Below are 26670 nucleotides of genomic sequence, written 5' to 3'. Positions count from 1 at the left end.
GAACAGTATTGTTGGTGGTAAGGAGGACCAGGTGTCAGTGGTTGATCATATTAGGGAAGCTTTTGAGTCAGTGGTTAGAAGGACTAGATGTTCATGTTCCCTGAAAAAGAACAGAAGAGAAAAACATCTGAAGGAGAAAGGAGACAAATATGTCATGGTCCCTTTAATATACATGGTGGACTCGGCAAAAGATTACAAAAAGTCATCTGAAAGCATTGAGCTAATGTGATCCACAAACCCTATAACACCATCTGTTCAATCTTGGTAAATCCCAAAGACCACTCCTTTGAATAAGAAGTGTTCAATCATCTTTAAATACCAGTGTGATCATTGTGGAAAAGATGACATGGAGGAGACTGCTAGAAGCCTTGAAACAAGAGTTAAAGAACACTTGTACTTGAGCAGAGAATCCCTGACAGCAGTTGGTGAACATTACAAAGAATCAGGGTATACTAATTCTTGGGATAACATCAAAGTACTCAGTAGAGAGGGCCATAACTTGAGGAGAAAAATAAGAGAAGCTATTGAAATCATGCAGGTGGAGCTAGTGCTGAACCGTGATTCCAGATTGGAACTTCTGCTGTTGTAAAGAAGGGTGTTGTCAGATGGTCAGCATTTAGTTGATCACATGACTTCAGTCCAGAAAGCATCCCCCTGAAGACCTTGTGATAAGGTTGAAAAGCTTATGAGTCATAACCTATTATGCTACAGAAAGGTTTCTATTCTTCGTTTCCTTATAGTTCACATGTCAAGTTATCTTATACTGTCATGCACATATAAAATCCAAACACAGGAATGATAAATTAATTCATTGTTGTGGGGAATAATTGTTCATTCTTGCAAGGTGTAATTATTTAATTTTCAATAACTTGATATAGGTGTCTCCTAATGTTGATTTACAGAGCAATATATCGAGGAAATAGGCATGTTGGTTATTGGGATATGGATTTGAAATCAAAAGTTGAATATTTTGTTTATAATGAAAAACAAATGTTGTAGGGTTTAATGCCATTTTTCAGCACAAGATAGGCTATACATGGCGGCCAGTTTAAATGGTGGAGGAATAACCCAGGAAAACCCCGGAAAGAACCACTGACCCATGAGAAGCTACACGCAAGCTTTCTCACACAACCACATTCCCCAAATCCAAGACTCAAACCCATGCAGAGGTGAGATAGCGATCCGTAATGGTGAGTGCTTTAGACCACTCGGCCACGTGTGGCCCCAAAAAACAAATGACTACTAAGTATTTGTTACCATGTTTCCATAGAAACTGAACATCCTTTGTAAGAAATGCTGTATCTGCTTTTATGACCAATGATTTATATTTAATTCACTTGATCATGATTATTTGCATGATGTATTTATTCTCAATTATTTTCATACTGTACAGACCAGCCCTCCTTACCATTAGTCCAAGCATTTCAAGGTAATTTCCCTTGGCTAGAAAACCAAACTGGTACACTGCAATGTGTAATGGTAGACTCCGGCAATCCAAAGGCTTCAGCAATGTGGAACAATTCTAGGGGTACATTGGACATGGATAGTAACCTATTGTTCAGAAATCTCAGCACCTATGATCATGGACAACCTGTGTACTGTCAAGTGCGGAACAACTTCACAGACATCAAGGGTTTAACGGTAGTGTCACCGACAATAGCACTTAATGTGGAATGTAAGATCTTATTTTATACCTTCATTGTTAATACTGTATTAACATGAATTCACCCATTTATTATCAGCACAGATGTTTATTTAATCATTTTAAATCCTTGAGTTTGCTTAATGTATTGTCTTGCCATACTGTATGTCTTGTAAGCTTATATCATATCCTTTCTCCTTGTTCTGTTAATGTGCTACTTCAGCTTCTCTTATGTAACGATTGCTAATTTTCATCAGACTTAGTAAGAATGTTCCTTGAGACTTGTTTGAACAAAATTCTCCCATTATCTTGCGCTGACAACATTAAAAATGTACAAGGGGTGATCTCTTTCAAGCTTTATCACATGACTACATTTACTACCCATATGAACACATGCAGTAACACATCATGACATCTCAGATAACATGATTTTAAGCAATGGAAAGGTATAACAACCAAGGCATCCATATATAATTCAAAGCAACTTCACTAAATATTCTATGGCTTGGTTGAATAAAATAAGTAATGTTTGTTATGCAATAGTCAGAATCTTTCATTAGTGCTCTTTTCAAATGAAATTTATGAAATATTTTGCTCACCGAGGTTCCAAAAGGATAGACATTTTTGCAGTTGTTTTCATATATTTCATTTGAATTCAGCACTCATTTATGACCCTTTATTTGACATGAAACCCAACGAGAGCTTACTGGAACTATATGGCATCAAATAAATCTTCAGAAACAAGAGAAAAGAACAACGCTTTTTTCTCAGTCACAGATGCTTGTCATATGAAGTTGCTAACTGCATTAGATGCATACAGTTCCTCAAGAAACCCCAAGTTTTGCTACAAGAGAGAATGAAGACAAATGTAATACCCGTAATAAGATTGTGCATATATGATTGTCAGGAGTAATAAGTAATAATAATAACAATAATAATAATGATTTTATTTAAAGAGGGTAACACAGATAGCTGAAGAACTAAGCTATCTTGAGGCCCTCATACAAAGGATCTTATTTAGATACAAATACACATGTATACACACACATGCATACCTATACGTAGTATCATGTACACGTATATACACGATATATTTACCTTCTTTCCTTTTCACCAGATGGATACTCGCCTATACATATTGAAGCCTCATAGTCAATATATGTGTAATATGCAATTAGTGACAAAATAGATGAGTAGTATATTTAATGATGCTCTGAGTCATTCATCAATACAAATCATTATTTTCATTCTCATTTTAACTAGATCTCTGAAGCCACTGGATATATTGGGTTTGGAAGAAGGTAATAGAGTGGGCATTTCTAATCTCAACTGAAATACTATTCCAGAGCAAAGTTCCAGAGTATTGGAAACGTTTTTTGAATAATTCCTTATTTGGTTTGGAAATTTTATCCTGTTTGGTAGGCATGGATCACAGGTTGGGAGCATTGCCAGGTAGCCTATACTGGAATAGTGATTATAAATATTCACAAGCACTATTATTGGGTAGCATGCACATTTATTTGGCCTTTCTCAAACGGATTTGGTCTTAATAGGTAAAGTTTTTAACTTACCAGCTAAATTTACCGTGCTTTCTTTTTGGATTGATATTAGCCCAAATGCTTTTTTTTGAAGATGTTCTAGCTTTGCTATGTTTTTATCATTTGAATTACCTCATACTGTATTGCAGTAGTCTAAATAGGGCTGTATGTAACTGTTATAAAATAGTATTCTGTGCCTTTCAGGGAGAAAATGTCTTATCCTACTGAGAAGCCATAAACTTGAATTAACTGTTTTATATTGATATATTTGGTATGTTCAGCCCATGATACATTATTACCTACCAGAACACCAAGCAGTCTCTCATGAGAGCCCATTTGCAAATTTTTATCCTTCATGTCAGACATAGTTCATCACTATCGAGATTTGTCCTTTTTTGCCGTGTTGAGATAAGCAACATTTTAGTTTTACCAGTATTTACCACCAAGCCATTGCATGTGCACCAGTTTTCCAGTTAGTATAGGGCATCCTGTAAAGAAATTTTGAGTTCATGGTTTGTGTTTTGGATGTCTGATGATGTTACATCATCTACTCACAGATCTGTTGATGAAATGGAGTCCCCTAGTAAAATTGGTAGGTCATTAATAAATTATGTAAATATTAATGACCTAGAATTTAGCCTTGTGGTACTCCATATCTAAATTTTCCAGGTTCAGACACAACATTAGTTATACAAATATGTTGTGTTCTCTCACTTAAATATGAAGTAAACCATCTAACTGTGCTTTTATCACTTTTAGTAAATGTTCAGTTTCTTCAAAAGGATTTCATGATCCACCATGTCAAAAGCTTTCCTGAAATCTGCAAGTACATTATTCTTTTATTCTACCTTGATCAAGTGCTTGAAGCCATTTATCAGTCAGCAAGATAAAGGCAGCCTCACATGAATGTTTCTGTCTAAAGTCTGATTAGTTAGGGTGTAACAGCAAATGTTTGATAAAATATTCCATGAACAGTCATGGACATGTTTTTAATCAATTTTGACAAGTTTAGTAGTATTGAGATTGGTATGTAGTTATCAGCATGATCCTCAGAACCAGATTTGTGAATAGGCATTATTTTTGCAGTTTTCCATATTTTGGGGACAGATGAGGTTGCAATACAGGTAAAACCTGTTATAATGCGGTGCTCAGGGTCCAAAGAATTACATCGGGATCGCATAAAAAATGTTTCGAAAAACTTTCTCAGAGATAATGTGCATTGAAATTTTAATGTCATCAGTTTCAACTAACCTCTTGATCATTTATCATTAGTTTTGTTCACCGTGTTTACTTCCTCCAAACATTACACAGTGCCGACTGTATTAAAAAACCTTGTACATTATTTGAACTTGATAGCTTTTCTTTATTTTGCTGAGCAAATACAACACTACAATATGTTTTAGAAAATTTCGGAAGTTAAGGCAACATTAAACACAGTGATGGGATTAAAAATCTGCCTGGGATACAAATTATCAGCTTGTCCATGAGCATGTATTTAGGATGTTAAAAAGCGAGGCCACCTTAAATAATAAAATGGGAGCCATGCTGTCATTATGTTATAAGCGGAATCGCGTTGCAACAAATCATGTTATAATGAATTTTACCCGTACTTAGATTGATTTTGAATGTTATGCTATGTGAAATAGCTGAGGAAGTTTTAATGAGTTGTGTACCAATCTGATAAAGTCTTGTAGCTTTCTTGTTATCAAGTTCAATGAGACACTTTTTAACAAAGTTTACTGATACTGATGGGATAGAGAAACATACATCCCTAGGGATTTTGCTACTTCGGAACTTTTTTCAGTTCATTAAAGTTGTTCTCAGTCACTGGTTCCTCTAACTCTATGGTAATGTTGGTGGAAAATAAGTCATTCAAAACATTGGCAACGTTAGTGCCATCAGTGATAATGGTATAATTTACCAGAAGTGAGTGAGTTTTAATGATCTGATCCTGGTGTGTTCCCACAATGAGTTCACTGAAAACTTACCAAACAATTTGAGTTCCTTTTTTGTTTTCAAGCATTAATTGATAATATAATTTTATAGCCTTTTTAATTATACAGCCCTACCCATTTATGTCGATATCCTCAGGCCTGAGAAAATATTGTTGACATAGGTGGATATCGAGATAAGTGTTGGGGATGGTCTGATAAAAGATACAAGTTAAAGTCATCAGTAATGGGTGACCTGTCATCAGTAAGTAGCATTTACACTTTGAGAAAACAAACAATGAAAATTTTGAGTACATGAAGACAAAACCAGTGTGAAATACACTTGTATATTGACAAATTACATTTTGGTTACCTTTGTGTAATAAAATCCACAATAAAATATTGCATCGGTCACATTCTGATATGAAAAACATTCTTTACAATATTCAATGTCGGCATTAGCACATGGTTGCATAGTTGTTATTTACATACTTCAAGTACATATACTTAAGTTGGCCTAGATTTTGGTCAGTCAGTTCCCATCTTATTGAGGCTACCAAGGGGATGGGGCTATTCTCAGGGAAATGCAAACCTGTCATCAAGTTGTTTTCAACAGTACATGTATTTAGTTACAGAAGTCATCCTGAAAAGTACATAAAAGCAAACAAGAGATATGTGGCTGATATGATTAGTGAAGGCATAATATTGTATAAATTGACACGTGCTAATGAGGTATTAAAAGAAAATGATTCTTACAATACAATATTGTAACAACGTCAGCTCAAGTGGTATACATTTAAAATACGTCCCGGAGATAACAAGTTATGCATTTGTCACGGAATTGGGTAGGAGTTATATCAATATGTATATGTTGTCAAAAATGTACTCGGGTTTTGTTGCCGCGTACAGCATCACCCGAGGGTGGTTTATTTTTTTGGCTTAGTTATTTCGAAATCCTGGGCGAAACTCAGACCATGCTGCACGAACAAATGGCTTGCAGCAGGGAAACTAAGTACCTAGCTGCGCATCTGTCACAGCTAGTGTACTTACAGAGCAAATTCTCGAAAAACATCACATTACGCCAAGTCTTGTCAGGACGCTCACCCTTTTACAGGAGCAAATCTCCAGCTGTAGAGCTGCCTAAATGCCATGCCGTGTACATCGTTTGATGTGGAGTTGCCAGCTGAAGAGCTGATTTACACATGCCTGCCATGCCTTGTACATCGTTTGATGTGGAGTCACAGAACTCTGTGGGGGTTACTGTGATGTATGTGCTGTGTTTGGTGACGTTGGCTCTGAAGAGGGGACTGGTTTCCTCGGTGTGAGGGACCAGATCTTAATGACCAATGGGTCTGTGATGTGAGGGATCCTTCAGCAGACTGAGAGGAGCGGACCGTGCGTGGGTGCTTCTCTGGCCATTTACTAGAGCGCGTAGAACCGGAGTTAACATCTTTGTCGTCAAATGGGCGCCAAGATAGTTGTAGTGTTCCATGTTATTTCCACAATTGCATTTGTCATTCATCCCTATTGCTATGTTGTTATATGAATGATCAATAGGTTTATGTCATTCGTTCCTATTATATCGTTATATGAACGATCGATAGGTTCATAATGTCATTCATTCCTATTGTTATATCGTTATATGAACGATCAATAGGTTCATAATGTCATTCATCCCTATTGCTATGTCGTTATATGAACGATCAATAGGTTCATCAATCCATTCATTACTATCATTGTGTGAACGATCGATAGGTTCATCATTCCATTCATTACTTTCGTTATATGAACGATCGATAGGTTCATAATGTCATTCATCCCTATTAAGAAGTTGTATGAAAGACCGATACCTTCATAATTATATGTATTGCTATGTCGTTATGTGAACGATTGATAGGCGAGTAATTACACGTATTGCTATATCATTATGTGAACGATCGATAGGCGAGTAATTACATGTATTGTTATATCATTATGTGAACGATCGATAGGCGAGTAATTACACGTATTGCTATATCGTTATGTGAATGATCGATAGGTGAGTAATTGCACATATTGCTGTATCGTTATGTGAACGATCGATAGGCGAGTAATTACATGTATTGCTATATCGTTATGTGAACGATCAATAGGCGAATAATTACACATATTGCTATATCGTTATGTGAACGATCGATAGGCAAAGTTTTATTCATTCATATCGTTATATGAAAATATCGTTATATGAACAATCAATAGGTTTATGTTAATTCCTATTGCAGTGCCGTTGTGTGAGCGATTGATGGGTTTATAATGTTATTAATTCTTATTGCAATGCCGTTGTGTGAACGATCGATAGGTTTATAATGTTGTTCATTCCCATTGTAATGCCGTTGTGTGAACGATCGATAGGTTTATGTTCATTCCTATTGCAATGCCGTTGTGTGAAAGATAGATGGGTTTATAATGTTGTTCATTCGTATTGCAATGCCGTTGTGTGAACGATTGATAGGTTTCATCATTTCATTCATTTCTGTTTCAATATAGTTTTACGATCGATAGGTTCGTAATTTGCACTGCTTTTCAATATCGTTTTATGAACAATAGGTTAGTAATTTACACGCTTTTCTTAATCGTTATTTGAATGATACATAATTACATTCTTTTCTAAATTGTTATTTGAACAATACATAATTACATTCTTTTCTAAATCGTTATTTGAACAATTCATAATTACATTCTTTTGTAAATTGTTATTTGAACAATACCTTCAAGACTTTTTATATTGAGGTGTAGGTCACTTTTATTTTGTTGATCAGTGATAGGAATTCACATTTGTTTTGAAATTCCATTCGTTAAGTTAATGTGGAGTTTTGTTTTCTTCGTTGAGTTAATTGTTGATAGTTCTATGTTAGGAACTTTATAATTTTCCTTATCTTTTGATTATAATGGTGTCAGATTTGTTATATTTAAATTGCGTTTATAAATAAACATCTTGTAAACGCAGTTGCTTTTGGTGTCTTCCCTAATCCAGTCCCAACCCGGCTTTATCCTGTGACAGAATTCTCTCAAAATACAAATACATGTAGCAGTAAAAGATTTTAATGACATAAATATACATGTAATTGAGATTATTATCTATAGCATAATCAATGCACAAAATTACAATAAAATTTAATTTAATTTAATTTCTGAACTTCATGCAAGCTTCTTTTGTTTGAGCCTTGACAGTTGTTCTCTCTGGAGAAGATGCTGCAACTTTTCCAAGTGACCATGCACTTCTTCCGATATTACCAATGAGATTGATTGTGCAATCAGCTTGTTAAACCATAGCACATTGAAAAAGCCTCTGCATGAAACACATGGCAAAGGTAGTATTTTCAATTCTTCGTTAGCATCAGTATCAGTTATGTTGTCTTCCATCTTCTGAAACGTAATCCATTTTTATGGCATCAGTAATGTCATTATCAGCTAGAGCTGCTTGGCATTGTTCCTTGTCATCCGTTTCAATAGCCATCTGAACAAACTCATCCATTGGAATTCCATTACCTTCATATAAGCCATCTTCTTCAAGACTATGTGTGATATCTAATGGGAGAAACCATGAAATTCCTTGTTTTCAGGAAAGAAAGCGTGCATAAAGCAGTTCTATATGGTCTCTGGCATCGCTAATCCCCAAACTTTCCTCAAGTTGTACAGAGCCCCAAGCAAATCTTCCTTAAATTTTTGCTGATCAATCACAGCCAGCTTTTTGTGGGCGAAAAGTTTTCGATAATGTAATTTTAGATTCTGGATGATTCCTTATCCATTGGCTGTATGAGTGGCGTGGTATTGGGTGGAAGAAAAATTAGTAGGACATGTTGGAGATCATGGGTGTGCAGAACAATTATCTACAAACAAGGCAATTTTCTTCCTTGCACTCTCATTTTTCTGTCAAGTTTCCTTATCCACTCCATAAAAATGTCCGATGTCATCCAAGCTTTTATGTTCGCATAATAATCCACAGGAAGATGGTGCACATTTTTAAAGCAGCGAGGCTTCTTAGACTTGCCAGCAACTAGAAGTGGCATTTTATCATTGCCAGTCATGTTCGATGTGACTAGAACAGAGATGCGGTCTTTAGGCTGTTTCCCACCAACACATGGTTGACCTTTGATGCAGTATGTCTTGTCTGGAGTACACTTAAAGAATAAAGCTATTTCAACTGCATTGTATATATCCTCAGACTTATAATTCTACAATATATCTTTAATTTGGGCTTTCCATCCATCAAGCTGTGATGTGTCTCCTGAGTTGGCTTCTCCACAAATCCTTTTGTATCCTATGTTATGACGAACTTTAATACATTAACCCCTAGTGACGACTTAATGGGGCAGGAGGTAGTAGCCTACTGCCGAGCTCTATAGTGTCATAGTTACTATAGTGGGTGGTACTATAGAAAGGTAGACAGATGTAGCTCTACAATGATACCAAATAATCTGAAATATCTAGTTGCAATCCGGTATGAACTGCAGACAGATGAGCCTTTGCAAAAAGTAGGATAAGATGGGCATTTGGATTAAAGAGTGGTCTTGATACAAAAATGGCTCCGTTTAGCAAAAAAAAAAAAAAAAAAATCCTCCAACTTTTACCCTTCTGCTCATGTGCGAGTCAGATAGCCAATGAAAAATGATATTTCTAACACAACTAGGCAGTATGTTATTGAAAGATGACTTGGGATTTGGTGTTTTCGAGTCTATTCAGAAATAGCTTTCAAAATTTGTTTCCTACTCGATTTTCAGGCAGAAATGACAAAAAGCTCTAGGGGTTAATGTGTTAAAGTGATTGAACCAACCACTTGTTGCAACAAAGTTCTCCACACTAAATGTTTTCACAAATTCTTTCGCTTTTTTGATGTTCATATCACGATCTATGGATTAGCTGGTATGTGCGATGTGGGTTTCATTGAATCATTTTGCTGTGGCCTCCTCCATTTCTTCAAATTTAGCAGTCTTCTGCTTCTTCCTTTGGGGAGCACAGTTACCTTCAACATAGTCTTTCTTTATAGACTCAACAGCTTTCATCCATCCTGACAGGGTATTATGTTTAAGAGAAAAATATTCACAGACATCTTTGTGAGATGCTCCACCCTCAACTTTCTTAACAGCCAGATATTTAGTTCCCAGAGACAGTAAATTTAATCTGCGTTTTACACTGCCGTTGGTAGCCATCATAAACGTAAATAAAGTTAAAAAGGAAACTTTCACAGCACAATAAACTTATTTTAATCACCGATCACTTTGGAAAATGCAAGAATCGATCAGATTCATTACTTTTATTCAAGTCGCCGTGAGAGGCCAACTTTATAGGACCAAACAAAAGTCTGTTTCTTTATCTGACCATGACATTAAAGCCTGACAGCAAGGACAACTAATTGTTGAATAAAGTACATGTCAGAACTGGCTGCTTGCCAACATAAATGATTAGGTGGGAAAATCAAAGCCTGATGGCAAGATCAACTAATTGTTGAACAAAGTATGTGTCGGAACTGGCAGCTTGTTGACAAAAATGATTAGAAAACAAAGGAGTTGTTCAGGCTGGGAACAAGGGCTTCTGTCGACATGTACATTTATTTTTTTTATCTCAACTTCGACATAAGCATGACAATTTTGGTAGTAATAGTAGGCCAAGGACGGGACTTTGCTTCTTTTTCAAAATAGGCGGCTTGTTGACATAAGTGATGTCAATATAAGTGGGTAGGATTGTCCTTGTTATTTTATTTCTCCATACTTTATATTGTGCATGATTTCCTACAGCCTTGAATTGATCTTGTGTTTTTTATGGCATCTAGGATTTCATTAGTAAGCCAGTTAGGTTGGATTTCATTCTTTACTTGATGTTCTTTCAGTGTTGCATGCTTAGAGACTACGTCCATAAAGAAATTAGTCCACACCATCAGAGCTTCATTTTTCATCAAAATTTTGGAATGTATTCCATGGAACTTTATATAGGTCATCTAGAAATTGTTGTTTATTAAAAATTTTAAACGATCTGTAAGTAATAGTTTTTAGTGTATTTTTCCTATTTCTTGCATTTTATGTTACTTATGAGAAAAGTAGGACATTGGTCACTAAGACCAACATTCAGAACATTAGCATATGCCACATTGTTTGGTAGGTTAGTATAAATTTGGTCAATAAGAGCGCTTGATTTGTCTGTTACCCTTGTAGGCTCATTTACCAGCTGGACAAGGCCTAATGATTCAATAAATTCCATCCAGTTGTTCCTTATTTGAATATTAAGTAAGTCCCTATTTGCACTGAGTTGTATATATGTTTCTTTCTCCAGTGCAAGAACATTTTCCATTTGTTTCAAAAAGTTGTCATTTTAAATTGCTTTGGAAGAAGGTGGCATATAAATGAAACCAACTAGGACATATTTTGCTTTATTCTGAGAAATTTCCACTCAAATACTCTCAATTTCATGTGACTCCAAGTCAAGTTGCTTTTCTGCATTTACATCTTCCCTAATTTATACAACAAGATCTCCCCCTGCTCTCTATGTCATAATGTTTATTGTAGCCTTGATAGTGAAATAGATTATCATTCTGGCAATAGCATTTAATTTGGTTATATTGAAGCTTAAAACAAGTATATTATTTTCCCAGGAAGACAACTTAATCTGGTCTTTTTTCCCCACTATACCTTGTACTTTTAAGTGACTGTCACGTGTCCCCTACAGAATTATTACTAACACTGGAGATGGCAGACAATTTAAAGATTAAAAAGCTCCGAGCCCCCAGTAAGCAAAGCTGATGGTCTAGGTGACATATAACAATTTAATACACTATATCACGGTATTCAACAATTACAGGACAATTTTTTTCAGTGCAGTTGCTTTCAGTTAATACAAGAACTATTCAAACTGCCAGTTATTTCATATTGTGAACTTAAAGGTGAGAGTGTTTCCTTGCCTTGTCCCTTCTATGTTACTTGTCTGCAACTTCCTCCTTTTCGTTACTTCCGGTACCATTGTATCCATTCTCCCACCCTTCACCTTCACACAACTGCCTAATATTCTCCTGGCCCTGCTCCTTCACAAAAACTTCCTATTCTCCCTTGCTCTCCATGTCTTCTCCTGTCGCTAATCATTGGGTGGTGTTATATCCCACCCGAAAATCTTCCATTAAAGCCTTTGTTCCAAATCTTGTCCAATGTTCCTTGAACTCCCTTTTTCTGCTCTTTTATGAGTGCCCAATTTGCTCTCAGAGTACATGATGTTTCTTTAGGCAAATCCAAAACTGTACTGATCCCTCCAAAAGGAATGTAACAGTATGTGTACCTGCATGAAAAATCGGTCCAAAATTTGACTATCTTAGTTCTGATTGGATACCGGTGGTCTCTTTGAAAACCGTCTGGAATAGTAACACTGATATGTTATAATGTCAGGTTTTCCAGTCTCTAAGCTTAAGCTGACCAGTGACATCAATGACTGATGACAACATTCTCTTTGAATTAAAAGTGAACTTGCTTGTGAACAAAGGCTAAGGCACGGACAGGTGGTTTCTTTGTTTCAGAACTGGTCTAAAGTCGTAATATTATTTAACACAGATTAACATCACCCAAAGTACTTTGAATTATGAATTCTATCAGAAGACATTTGTAAACATGAGACAGGAATTGTTAGCAAATTTTCTCACAAAACGTGTCACCACCATGCTGGAGAATAAAATCGGGATTTTATTAACAGAAAGTTTGCTCCTTCATGCAAATATATGTATTTACACATGATATCAATAGAATGAAATCCTAATGAGGCTACACACTAACTATGGACATGAATATACAGAACAATATTTGATGATTCTGCTGGTCCAACTTAACATTTTTGGCAATCCTACTCATGATATCTGCACAGACATTTTCTGTGCCCTTAATATATCTGATCTGCATTCAGTACTGCTGTAAGAACAGTGACCACCTCATCAGGCGTCCATTTGTTAGCTTCACTTGTGTGAGATATACGAGTGGCTGATGGTTGGTCTCTGATACAAACTTCGACCCATACAAATATCACTCGAACCATAATATACTGAACATGATTCCAAGGCATTCCCTCTCCAATACGGAGTAGTTCTTCTTAGCTGCAGACAGTTTCCGACTGCCTTATGTGACAGGAAAAAGTATCCCCTCATATTCCTGTAGTAAGACTGCTCCAAGACCTGTATCACACCTGTGTCACACGCATTGGTGCATAACACAAATTCTTTGGATAAATCTGTTAGACGGACAACAGCATTTGTTGGCCAGTCGTAACTTCCACAATTTTCTAAAACAGACTGCAGTGTTATACTTGTTAATGAGTATATTTGATGTCTGATGAAACCTGGTGAACAAAATAAACAATATATGATCAAGAGGTTAGTTAAAACTGATGACATTGAAATTTCAATGCACATTTTCTATGGGGAAGTTTTTCAACATGTTTTAATGTGATCCTGCTTATGATACGATGTTATTCTTTGAACCCTGAGCATTACGTTATAACAGGTTTTACCTGATATAATAAAAAGGTTGCTGCATTTTTATGGGAAGATATGAACTCATTTTTTCCGACTAATACTGTACTCCCAAGATCATGCAGTATCGCACAGAAAAACTTGTTTATATTTCCCCATACAATGCAGTAACCTATTTATTTATGTATCGTTTATTGAAATAGGAAATGCATAAAATAAGCACACAAGGAATAAGTTGTAAATATTTATCAGCAATATAATACTGACTCTCCCTCAGCAGGAACAATATCTTAGCATGTAAGCAGAGGGAGATGATTAGTATAAAGTATTTGATTCTGTGAAATGGCTTTTGATCAAGGAAATTTGGCAGTGGATTGAAATGAATACATACATACTCCTTCATATATTTGTATGCATTCACATTTTATTATGTCTTCATTAATCATTCAGAATGTGTTCTTGCCATCTATCAGATAATTAATTAAATATACCTGTAGAAAGCTTCACATATCTGTGGTTTGTTATATCATTTAATACCTTTAATTATACAAGAAAGATAACTCTGTTATGATAAAGCCTCCCAATAACAGCTACACTTACTTATAGATTTAACAAAACTCAGTGCTGATTATTAAGTTATGTGGATGAGGTTTTCACTGAAAGAATGTTACAATATCTAGTTTGTACTAAATGAAATTGTTGCAGACCAATGATGATTAATGTCAACCATACTTAATTTACTACACATCTTGAAGTGGTGGATATATTTTCACTAAAACATTTTTCAGCATATGTAGTTTGTATCAAAGAAAACTGATGCCTTTGTGACCTTCCAAGATTTGGTAAATCAGGTATTACCCATAGTTACTTATTCTAAATTGATGACTATACCAGCCATCCAAAAGAAGAAAAATAAATGCTTTTGTATTTCATTCAGTTGTCAGATGTCTTAGGTGCTCAACATGTTCACCACAAGTCTTTTGGCATTTTGATATCCATCTAATCCTTTTTGTGCTGTTATGTTTCATTTAGCTTTGTCTCATTGTGTTGAATTGGATGGTTTTTAATACATTACCAGCCAAGCAGTGCTTCCACTAACATTTTTTGTTGAGATATCTCTGCTAATATTGGTACATAATTCAAACAAGAAGTTAAAGGCCATTTAATAAGATGGAATTGACTATTTTGAGTATTTTTCATGTTTCACTGAAAATAATGAAGAAAAAGAAATTACACCTTTTTTGTTTCCTGGTCTGGTGGAAACCTTTTGAGGTATTTAAGCCATATGTGATACACATTTTAACCACTTTCGACTGAATTGAAGCATGCTTATTTGGTTTCTAACAAGAGCGTTTAGTGTGCCTGATTGTTACAATTGCTTGAATGAGTTTCTAGCACTCAATTTAAAAACACCTTATAACTATGATTAAATCAAATTTCAAGCCATGTTGACTTTTCATTAACAGACAGGCCTATTATTGCTCTGAACCCTTCAGTACAGCCATTGATGATTAAGGAGGGGAGCAATCTGACAGTGACTTGCATGGCATCAGGAAACCCCCAGCCCGTTGTACAATGGAAGGACAGGAATCCCACTAGCAATATTCTTCATATTCCTAGCATACTAAGAAACAGCACAGGATCCTATACTTGTGTGGCCAGCAGCACCAGCACAAATTATAATCGTGTTCTACTACAGAGAGAACAATCAACCAGAGTAATTGTGGAACGTAAGTATATGTATGCCAATTCCCCCAAAATTTGTTATGCCAGTTTGCTCTGGCAATTTTGTTTGATTATACTTTGAAGCAATATTCAAAAAGACTGAAAATGGATGCTTATTGCAACCACCAAGAACAACTCACTGGATCAAAAAGCTGTTTCTTTTATTTGTGCCTCTTCATTCATCTTCATCTCATCACATTTTCTATCTTTGATTTTTTCTCAAACAACACTTGACAGATTTTTTCACCAAATTGTACAAGGATATTGTTTGCATTAATACATTAATACTTGTCTGTTTTGCATGAGGCAGCTGTAAACTCTTACCATATATACTAGTGCATAAGCCTGTTCGCATATTAGCCAACCCCCAATCTGAACAGGTATAAAGACTGAAAAGTGCATGACCCCCACATAAGCCAACTTACAACTCTGAGACATCTCAAGATGCATGAGGTAAATTCTATAATAATAATAATAACAGTAATAATCATAAAGACTTTATTTAGAGAAGGTAACTCAATTACTTACAGAACTAATCTAACTTGAGGCCTTCTATATGTTATGTACAATATATACAATAAATACAACTTGATGTGAAGAATCTGGCTTGACTCTAAATAATTAAGTAATTTTAAAATTCAGAGTATCAAGCCTGGAACACATGCACAGGCATCTGTGAAAACATAAACATATACAAAACATAAAATATAAGCCTGCATTGAAAAATTACGCTATGAAAATGATGTAAAATTACAGAAAAGCAGGCGGCATTTTTTGTACTAGAACTGTTCAATTTTCTAAAGATTTCATCCATTTAAGGCATTGATTGTGAAAAGATGAAATGCTAGGAGCCTGCCTTATGTCACTGGGAATGTTGTTCCATACCAGTGGACCAGTATATTGAAAACATTTATTTAAACAATTCCTTCTACGGCCTTGGTATAATGTAATTTTTTCTTTGTATGGACCTTAAATTTGGAATGTCATCAGCATCTCTTTGGTGAAAGATATTGCTTAGATAGACAGGAATGTCTTTTCTGGATACTTTATACATCAATTTGGCCTTTCTCAGAATTATTCTTTCCAGTATTGTTAAAACCTTTATATTATTCATTGCATCCTGAAAATTGTCCTTACTTTGATCTAGAAATAAATGGCAAGCCCTATTTTGGAGTCTTAAAAGTGTTGTTATGTTTGAATTAGAGGTACTACCCCAAATTACATTACAGTAGTCCAGATATGGCTGAATATAACTTTTATAAAAGATGACCCTATGCTGAAGAGGAATGTATGTTTTGATTTTCCTCAGTAGCCAAAGATAAGAATTTACCTTTTTTGAAATATGTTTAACATTTTTGAAACATGTTTAATGTGAATAGACCAGGTAAGATTGTTATCTATGAATACACCAAGAATTCTATCCTGAGAGGTCATATTGAGGCTCACGTTGTCAAATAGAACCTGGAGTTTGTCGCTATCTAGCCTTGCTCATTTTTGTTGTGTTGTAACTAGCAGGGCTTTCGTTGTTTCTGTAGTTATGATCATACTGTTTTCCCTGCACCATACTTGAAGTCTGTTGAAAGCATCTTGTAAGTTATTTTCAAGTACTGTTTGGTTTTACCAATCTCAGACAGTGTAGTATCATCTGCACAGAGGTCAATGTAAGAAATTGAAGTTCCAATCTTAAGAGGTAAATCATTGATAAATAGAATGAATAACAGAGGCCCAAGGATATAGCCTTGTGGTACTCCACAACTAATATTTTTACTTTCAGAAAGTTGACCATTTAAAAATACTTTTTGCACTCTATCAGTTAAGTAAGAAAAAAAAACAGTTTAGGGAGTTTTCACTGCATTGATAGATTTTTAGTTTTTAGCAAAATGTCATGGTCTACAAGATCAAAAGCTTTATGAAAATCAACCATAATAGTGTCTACCATTTCTCCTTTATCTAATGCTTTCATCCATTTATCAATCAAAGATACAAGTGCATTTTCACAGGAATGATTCTGGCAAAAGCCAGACTGATTATCATGAATAACATTGTAAGTGTTCAAATAGTTGAGAAAAGAATCGTGTACATGTTTTTCTAGTAATTTGGAGAGACAAGGAAGGATAGAGATGGGTCTGTAGTTATTAACATCATCTTTTGTTCCTGCTTTATGCAATGGCATAACCTTTACAGTTTTCCATGTTCGTGGAAATTCATTAGACCTACTATTTTCATTGCAAATGAAAGCTATACTCTCTACAATTGCAGGTGCAGCTACCTTTAGTAGCCTTGGTCCAATCATATCAAGTCCTGTAGCTTTACAGTCATCCATGTTTTTAAATATATTTCAACACAAATTCTGGACTCATTTCAGGAATTTCATACTTTATATTGTTTGGTAGTTTTTTAGCACAAAAATGTTTTAGTTCCAGATGATCAGATGAAGGTCTGGATTCTTTAAGTTTTTCAGCAATTTATATGCCTCATGATTGAGGGATAGAATTTCACCTTTACTCTTACATTTGCCTGCATCAAACCCTGTAAACACTTTCGAGATAGCTTTGGGATTATTTTGGTTTTCATCAAGCACTATTTTATTGTGTGCTTGTTTGGCTTGATGTATCATTTTATTAACTGTATTCCTCCTAACTCTTTATTCAGTTTGATTTCCTACTGATTTTAGTTGGTCTCTTTGCTTTGTTGCTTCTAAAATTTCTTGGGAGATCCAGCCTGGCTGGTCGTCTTTCTTTATCCTGTGTGTTTTTAAAGGGGCATGCTTGTTCGATATACTGATGAACAGATCTCTCCAAGTATCTAAAACATCATCAATATCTTCATAACTTGTTTGAAAAGTCATTTATTTAATTTTCTGTGTTATTATTGTTTGTGCCTAATTTAGATTTGTGTATAATTTGATTGAATGATGACAAGAATTTAGTAATCGTGAGTTGCTGTAACACTGCCTCTCCCTTTTGACTTGATTATTGTTTGTTTATGTATGATTTCATTTGAAATTTTATATCAGTGTACCAGTAGTTATGTTTTTACTTTGCTTTGAAATTGTAAATACCTAATGCATTAAAATGTAATCCCAGTATGATAACACAATGAACAAACAATACGGTTCGATGCTAATACCGTAAAAGGTGAGTTGTAGTTTGCTTTGATGTAAACGACCTTACACCATACCTGTCAACTTTCACATCAGGAGGGGAAAAAAACATCCTGATTTTTTAGATCGCTCCACGCCTACCTCCCGATTTCATAATATCTTTTGATTTTTGCAAAGTACTCCCGATTATTAAATTATGTCTTTGATTTTCATTTATTCTAAAGAAAAAAGTCCTGTGTTCTGTTGTATCACCTGTGAATTATTGTTATGACGAAATAATTACTTTACTATAAAGAATTCGCTTCTTAACTAAATAGAATGTTAAGTTTAAACGTTATTCACATAAAGTAATGAATTTTTTTTACATCTACACTACTACAAAAGTACAAAAATTAACCAGAACAAAAAAGTAATCCACAACAATAAAATCATCCACAATTAATTTCAATCCCAAGAATGATCACTACGAATGCTGTTAACTCCATATGCTATAGCACCATTCCCACAAAAGAAACTTACACGAGTGAACACTTGGCGTTTTTATATGGTATATACCAATTTTAATTACCATCATCAAATTGAGTGAAGGAATGTAAATACATAGCATGCAGCAAATGTGTCCTCAAAAAACTAATTCAGAATACATGTTTTATAATAAACTAAAAAAATTAAATGCTTTACGAGTTGACAATAAAGGGATAAGGTCGGATATACAAAGAGGGGATAATAGTAGCCACATGTATGGTACCATGAGGCTGGCTATTTTGGTACCTTTCGTTCAACATAATTAGGAATCCTTTATTTGCCAATTATTTGCTGGTGCTTGCATAACACACAATAGTGTAGAACGTGATTTCTTTGAATTACAGTGGTAGGGCCAATCATTTTCACAGAATAGTTGCATGTATAAGGATTAACTTTTAATTAGTCGCATTGGCTTTCTTGCTTGTTTATTTAAGACTAATCTTTAGCTATTGTGCAGTTTGACCACAGCTGACCAGAATATGAAAATAGGGTACATCCTGGGGGAAAATAGGGCATGTCACAGGGAGAAACAGCGAGTCTTTTTGCAAATTTGATGCTTATTGGACCAGGAAGATTGATCAAAATTTAGTGAAAACAGGGTCTTAAAAATGCCATGAATATCCTCCCGATTTTAGGTCCCAATCTCCTTTTTTTAATTCAGTCTCCCTACTTAGCTTTTGAATGAACCATAGGTATGCCTTACAACCCATTTTTCAAAACTATGGTAATCATGCTAATATTATGGAATAAAGGGCAATTACACATCAATGTACTGATATAGTTACCACTCAAAATTCCCTCTTATCACAAGACAGTTTCAGGGTTTTAATGATTAACTGGCCTGTACTGCTGTTGCAAAACGAAATACAGTTTCACCGACTATCAACATAGGAGATGCCAAAGTTTCAAGCTTTCCATTGTGTGGAAAGTTATGATGTTTGTTCAGCTAAAACACAAAACTAAAATTGATTGCTGTTGATCTTAGTTGATCTATATGAGAATTATTACCTTTATTATTACCACTCTTCGTGAACATGTAAATTATGATATTTATGTACCTTATACAATTAAACATGCGTACCTTTTTAAAAATATTACTCAATTTATAGGATCATTTATATCATTGAAAATGAGTACCTCGTTTGCACCTGATACAACATAAATGAAACAGCTATTAAGGACTGGTTGAAATGTTATCTGGAAGAATGCAATTTGGTCGAAACAATGAATAAAGCAAAATCTGCATATAATATGTTTGGAATAAGTAAGGATTTAAGTGAAGCTGTGCACGCTTTACACTGTGTAAGTACTGTACATTATAGTTCAGCATGGTTTCCCTGGTAAACTCAAGCAGCCCACGAATAATGAAGTCTGTATTTACCTTTATTTAATTTCATGTTGGAGAAATCAGAAAATATACACGTGCAAAATAATAACAAAAATCGATCATAGTACTTTATAACAGTTTAATATTGTCGTGTCACTGAAAGTTACTTTTTTGACATGCCATTGTCTTAGGACATGGAAAAAATTACTGTTTCATGTCCACGATTTACAGCCATTACAGTAGTCAACAAAAATACCTAAAAACTGTCAAGTTTAAACGATGTCCCATGGATAAACCGACCCCCCCTTTCTTACAGGCCTATATTTTTTCGTAAATTATTCGGCTTATGCGTGAGTATATACGGTAAATAGCCTATTCTTACAAATTCTTCAGTGGATCTGCAACACATTTAATAGACATAATTTTAATATCAATTTCTTCTAAATTCACACAAATCATACCAGTCTGCCATTGAAATTGAGAAAACTTGAAGAACATTTTTTCCCTAAAGCCACTTTGATGTAATTTAATTATATTTGAAAGCATTGTACCAAGTTTGGCAAGTGGGTTGTCAAAATACATGTAGGTAGATGCAGAGAACTGCTGTTCAGATATCTACCATCAATTCAGAAACATAATAAGTTGTCACAAAATCTGTTTGACTCTCTATTCCTGGATTGTAATTATAATGTATGTATTGATACATTAAACATTTGCAACACTTGTCTTATTTAAATTTGAATAATTACCAAAACACAGTAGTTTCAAATGAGTGACAGATTGAGTTGGAAGATGAATTTCAAGTTCTTTCAGGAATTAAAGTGCAGTTCATGCAGTAATAGTAGTAGAGTTTTACGTCAAGAACCATTATTTAACATCAGATTAAATAATCATATAATTATGTCCGACTACCTGTTTAGAGTCACTCAGTGCAATAAATTCCTTCAATATAGGTAAAGTTAAACACATGTAACTTTTGTCAGTGAAAGTCCAGTTGATGTACATTGTGAATAAAAAAGTAATATTGCCATGGGGTTTTTGCTAGAAGACATGTTATGATGCATTATGACTCTAAGGTCTTAAAGTAAGTAATATATAAGAGTGAGAAGCAACAAGTTTTGTAAAATTCAACAAATAATTTATTTCCTTATAATATAAGTGAAAATGTTAAAAAAAAGGAAGTTAATGGTATTGCAAATTAAATCCCCCAAGAATCTTAGAATTACACACAGGGTCCAAGGTACAAAGCTAGAAACAGTCCACAGCTTCAGGTATTTGGAGGCAACTGTAGCAGATGAAGGATCAAAGCCTGAAATACTCTCCAGGATTGCACAGACAACAGCAGCGCTGACAAAACTGAAGCCCATCTGGAAAGGGAAGAACATCTCACTCAGCTCAAAATTCAGACTGATGCACTCACTGGTGATCTCCATATTTCTATATGCCTCTGAATCATGGACCATAACAGCAGACATGGAGAAAAGGATACAGGCTACAGAGATGAGATGTTTCCTAAAGATACTCAGCATCACATACAAAGACCATATCACCAATGATGAAATACGGCAAAGGATAAGACAAGCTATTGGGCCTCACGATGACCTCCTGATCATAATGAAAAAACTGAAACTGCAGTGATATGGGCATATCTCACGATCACCAGTACTTGGCAAGACAATCCTACAAGGCACTGTACAAGGAAAAAGAAAGTGAAGCAGGCAAAGAAAGAGGTGGGGAGATACCACTTGAGAGTGGACAGGCTTGACGTTGAGCGACTCACTGTGAAAGAAAATCGAGAGGAATGGAGGAAGCTGGTTGTTAGGTCTTGTGCAGTGCCCCAGCGGTCTTCCAGACTATGGGACTGATGATGATGATGATAATGAAGGTTTAAATATGTTACTAGACTGAAAACTGTATCCAACAAAATTGTAAATTTGAAGGAGAGACAGAGAGATATCAACCAATTGACTGAAGACACTTGCCATTCATACATGACATGGTGTAAGGTGCAAAGTACATGTACCAAGGTTGTAATGTATCCTGGTTAACTAAATGACAGTATCTTGCAAAATAAAAGTCATTATTTGAAAATACATTCACTGTGAATGCAACCAACAAAATATTTTGCAAGCATCGGTTACAATAAGTGTTATTAAAGCAAGTTATTGTTGTGTATACTATTTACCCAGCAGACATCATTGCCCATTTGTATCAGTTATAATACAGATGGCAAACAAATAGGAGACTGGGAGGTGAATAAACACAAATTTTAGCAAGCAGTAAACTCATTGTTTGAACTTACCAAAGGAATTTCAAGCACATAGCTATTTTATTACAAAGTGAGCCAACTCCGGATGCTGACTTTGGATTCTTTCATACATAACATTCTTGGAATTATAGAGACTTGGATTCATGGTGCAATTCAAATAAGGATATATTCTTTGATTGTATTGTGATTCAACAAAAGACTGTTGGCCGGTCACTACAACACAGGCCTCCACAGGCACATCAGCACTTATAGCATTGGATTTATTTGGAATGTCACTGAAGTTTATTAAGAACTTTAAATATTAGGATTTGTTTTAGAAATGATATAATTATAAGGGATTTATGTTACAATACTGTATTATTTGAGATTTATTTCACAGTACTGTAGGGAGATTATTTTGTTGAATTTTACAAATCTGGTTGCTTCTCACTCTTTTTTTTAAAACTTATTTTAAGATCATAGAGTCATGATATATATATATATATATATATATATATATATATATATATATATATATATATATACATACATACATACATGCAAAGTTGACCAAGATAGGGAAGCTAACTTTTGTTTCTTTTTACCAGTATTATGGGTATTTTGAAAATAAATTGTAAAAGTAACCTATTACCCAGCATCTCTTAGACTTGGAGGAGAAAATACAATCATCAAATGAGTTTGTCAAGGCCAGAAGAGAAAATGATTTCACTATCAATAGGATCATTAACATGGATATAACTTAAGTGTACTTTGATCTCATTCATGGGCAGACTGTAGATAAGAAGGGGGTTAAACGTGAAAATTCCATGCCTAGTGCAGATACAAAGAAACTAGCTTCACAGTTGGAGATGTGTTGCCTCCAATGTTAAAATTTTCACAGTATGAGGGAGCTAACAATATTAATGAAATAGAAGGATGGATCATAAGTATGCAGGAGAAGGGTTCATTTGATGAGGTGATGCTGCAATGGATCACAAGTACAGAGTTTAATTTTTAATAAAAATGAAGTTTGATGCATTTTCTGACATGTAATTTTTGAATGATTTAAAAGGTTTCCCAGAACTTACAACTTGAAAACAATGGTGTATCCCAGAACATACAGTGCACAGAAAATTGCTTTAATAATTATTTTATTGTGTTCCGAGAAATAAAGTGTCCCACAATATATGGTAAACATGGTAAATGAAAATGGCGTAATACTAGTGTATCTCTGGAATAATACTAGCGTACTTTAGGTGCACACAGAGGCAAATTATTTAAATTAGTACACCTGTTTTCAAATACCTAAATGTAATAAGGTGTATTATAAGCATAAATCACAGGCGTAAAACATATTCAAGGACAGGTATAAATCACAGGCATAAAACATATTCAAGGACAGGTATAAATCACAGGCATAAAACATATTCAAGGACAGGTATAAATCACAGGCGTAAAACATATTCAAGGACAGGTATAAATCACAGGCGTAAAACATATTCAAGGACAGGTATAAATCACAGGCATACAACATATTCAAGGACAGGTATAAATCACAGGCGTAAAACATATTCAAGGACAGGTATAAATCACAGGCATAAAACATATTCAAGGACAGGTATAAATCACAGGCTTAAAACATATCAGAGTAATATTACAGATGTAAACCATACAGAAGTACAGGCGTAAAGCAAACTCAAAATTACAGGCGTTAAACATTGGCATAAACCAGACCTTGAGTATGGGCATATTTTACCAAGAAATGATTTTAATGATTTTTTTTTCTATAAATATGACACATTTAAAGAAAAGTGGCAAAAATATGTACATGCATAACGAGTAATAATTGTCTCAGCACCCATGCAGCAGTGGCAAATTATTGGTAAAGCACCATTGCACTGGTCTGACTGTAATCTGATATTTAACAAGCACCACAAGGGTATTTTGATTAAAATTTATCTTACTTGGTTCTTAAAGTTCTAAGCTTCTCAGTCAACAATTTCCCACAATGAAATTTTCTTTAATCAGCTTAAAATGGTTGTTAACCTAAATGGTCAGACAGGTGTTATATAAATTCTCATAATGTACAATACTTAAGAATGTATTTGCTTGCATATCTGCAAAGTACACAGTTGTTTTATCTTCATGCCATAATTACTATTCATGATAATTAAGCACAAAAAGAAACCTAAGATGTAACTAGAAGTCAATGACAACCACTGAATAGATTGATTATATGCAAAGTTTACATAGGGTTTTACGTACCACATATTTTTACTATAACTCCACTGAAGAACTTGCAACCCCATTTCATCTCCACTTCTCCTTTTATAGTGAAATCAGTCTTCATTTTGAGAGAAGGATTGCTTTTTGATACAACACTAAAGGTTTTATCTTCATGAAAGTAAATACAAGCAAACATTGCATATATTTGGAAAATGCTAGTCTTAGACTGCCAGAGTTAAATTTACAGTGACGATTTCAAATTTTGAACTATTGATGCATTATGGGATTCATAGAGTCCTCCTGAGGGGTCTTGAGTATTTTTAAACAAACTTTTATTGTAGAATGGATTCACTGCTACTCAACTTTTTACTCAATCTTGTGAAATGTATTCAGTGTAAAATTGTCTTTGAGGTAATGATAGAGTACTTTCAATATCTTTATAAATATAATTGTTTTTTCAAGAATTAATGTAACTCCTTAAAGTGGCCTCACACTCTGACCTCAGTCTGGGGGGGAACATAACTGCTGTGGCTTCATCCCCTATCAAGTTGCTTCAGTTTGGTGTAGTCTAGTATGGACATGTGTGGTAATTACTGGCCAGTATAACAGAATAGCTACCTTGTGTGTAATTGGACACAATGGTTACCCTAAATTTCAAAAGAGCAAGGAGAGGACCTTATAGAAAGAAAAGAAAAGAAAAAGTAGAAGATACTGGAAACTCAACACTGGAACCTAATGAAATGGATCAAATGGTGTTGGCACAGGATTATGCCATTGAAATACCTCAGCCTGATCCACACCTCGGTCGCCAAGCTGAACCTTTGACTGTAAGTACTGTTGAAATGATGTAACTCAAGAAAGAACATTTGGAACAGATTGTGACTTTAATGCAAAATTCTGTATGGTTAAGATCACAATACAAGTAAAAGAAAAAGTCAGATATTTTTATTACTTCGTCCACTGTACAAATATTAATTCGGCAAAAGTTTTTGCCTGTGCAATATTTCACTGAATGAAAATTCATTCCTTTCAAGAACAAATTTGACATTACTGTATGGGTTTCATTCATGTTCTGTTATTGTAAGAAGGTGCCATTACTATTATGTCTGCTGTATTTTTTAAATAATGGTTTTATTGTTAGCAGATTACTTGTGGTGAGACTTTGAGACAGTATTGTTTTAAATCAGTTTACCAATATTTGCAAATAAATAAGAGCAAAATTTATTGTTGAGATTTAGCCATATCAGTTTTCTCTTTTCATTCATGAAATGTCTCTTAATATTGATGAAATTAATTTCATATCTTTCTTTAACATATCTTTCTTTAAGTTGAGCCATTTAATTGCTCCAGAATGTTTTGAAATTGAAAATAAGTCTCCTGATTTGAACATCTTCACCATGTTACAATGTATTTTTGTAAGTTATGACATTTCTAAGTTTACAGTAAATCTTTTGTTTGAACCAAACATATATTGCTCTCTATAAATTTGGAAACACTTTTAACAGTTGTCCTTTTGATGCTATATCTATTTTAAAAAACACTTCATTAAAAAAAGTAGGAACAAATAGAGTCTGACAAAAAGGTAGGAAAAAGAAGGAAAATGAAATAGGATGGCTGGAAAGATAGTCTTGTAAATTGACCTTTTCATGGGTGTTTGTATTTTTTTGGACATGCATGATTTCAATCATGACAGAACAACTTTCATTTGGTTTTTAAATTAATTAATATGAAGCATATAGACTACTTCAAAATGGGTACACCACTAATTAAAACAATTTTACAGTAATTAAATTATTTGCCAGCTTCTAATAAAACTATTTTTAAAAATTTATTTCAGATGCCAAATGATCAAAGCTGTTGTGAGTCAGTACAAGGTATGTGTGCTGAAGATGAAATTAATGAGGAAGAGGAAGTTTTTAATTATGAGAA

General features: G+C 34.5%; 1 protein-coding gene across 1 annotated transcript; it reads left to right on the top strand.

Moving 5' to 3' along the window:
• Positions 1-1423: 1423 nt before the first annotated feature.
• LOC149773316 (neuronal growth regulator 1-like) lies at positions 1424-25313 on the top strand. Its single transcript, XM_089946476.1, has 3 exons — positions 1424-1675; positions 15054-15317; positions 25225-25313. The coding sequence occupies exons 1-3, from the start codon at positions 1477-1479 to the stop codon at positions 25311-25313; spliced, it is 552 nt and encodes a 183-aa protein (XP_089802602.1). The 5' UTR covers positions 1424-1476.
• Positions 25314-26670: the final 1357 nt, after the last annotated feature.

The sequence above is a fragment of the Sinohyriopsis cumingii genome, unplaced genomic scaffold (genome assembly GCF_028554795.1).
Source record: "Sinohyriopsis cumingii isolate HCF-2022 unplaced genomic scaffold, ASM2855479v2 utg000695l, whole genome shotgun sequence".
In the NCBI taxonomy this organism is placed as follows: domain Eukaryota; kingdom Metazoa; phylum Mollusca; class Bivalvia; order Unionida; family Unionidae; genus Sinohyriopsis; species Sinohyriopsis cumingii.
Note: the sequence above shows the minus strand (reverse complement) of the source record. Positions and strands in the feature narration are given on the sequence as shown.

Bases quoted from the DNA above. Each gene is read 5' to 3' on its own strand.
- LOC149773316 (XM_089946476.1), top strand. From the start codon at position 1,477: ATGGTAGACTCCGGCAATCCAAAGGCTTCAGCAATGTGGAACAATTCT. The intron at 1,676-15,053 runs GTAAGATCTTAT...TTTCATTAACAG, and splicing joins AATAGCACTTAATGTGGAAT to ACAGGCCTATTATTGCTCTG. The intron at 15,318-25,224 runs GTAAGTATATGT...AACTCCTTAAAG, and splicing joins AACCAGAGTAATTGTGGAAC to TGGCCTCACACTCTGACCTC.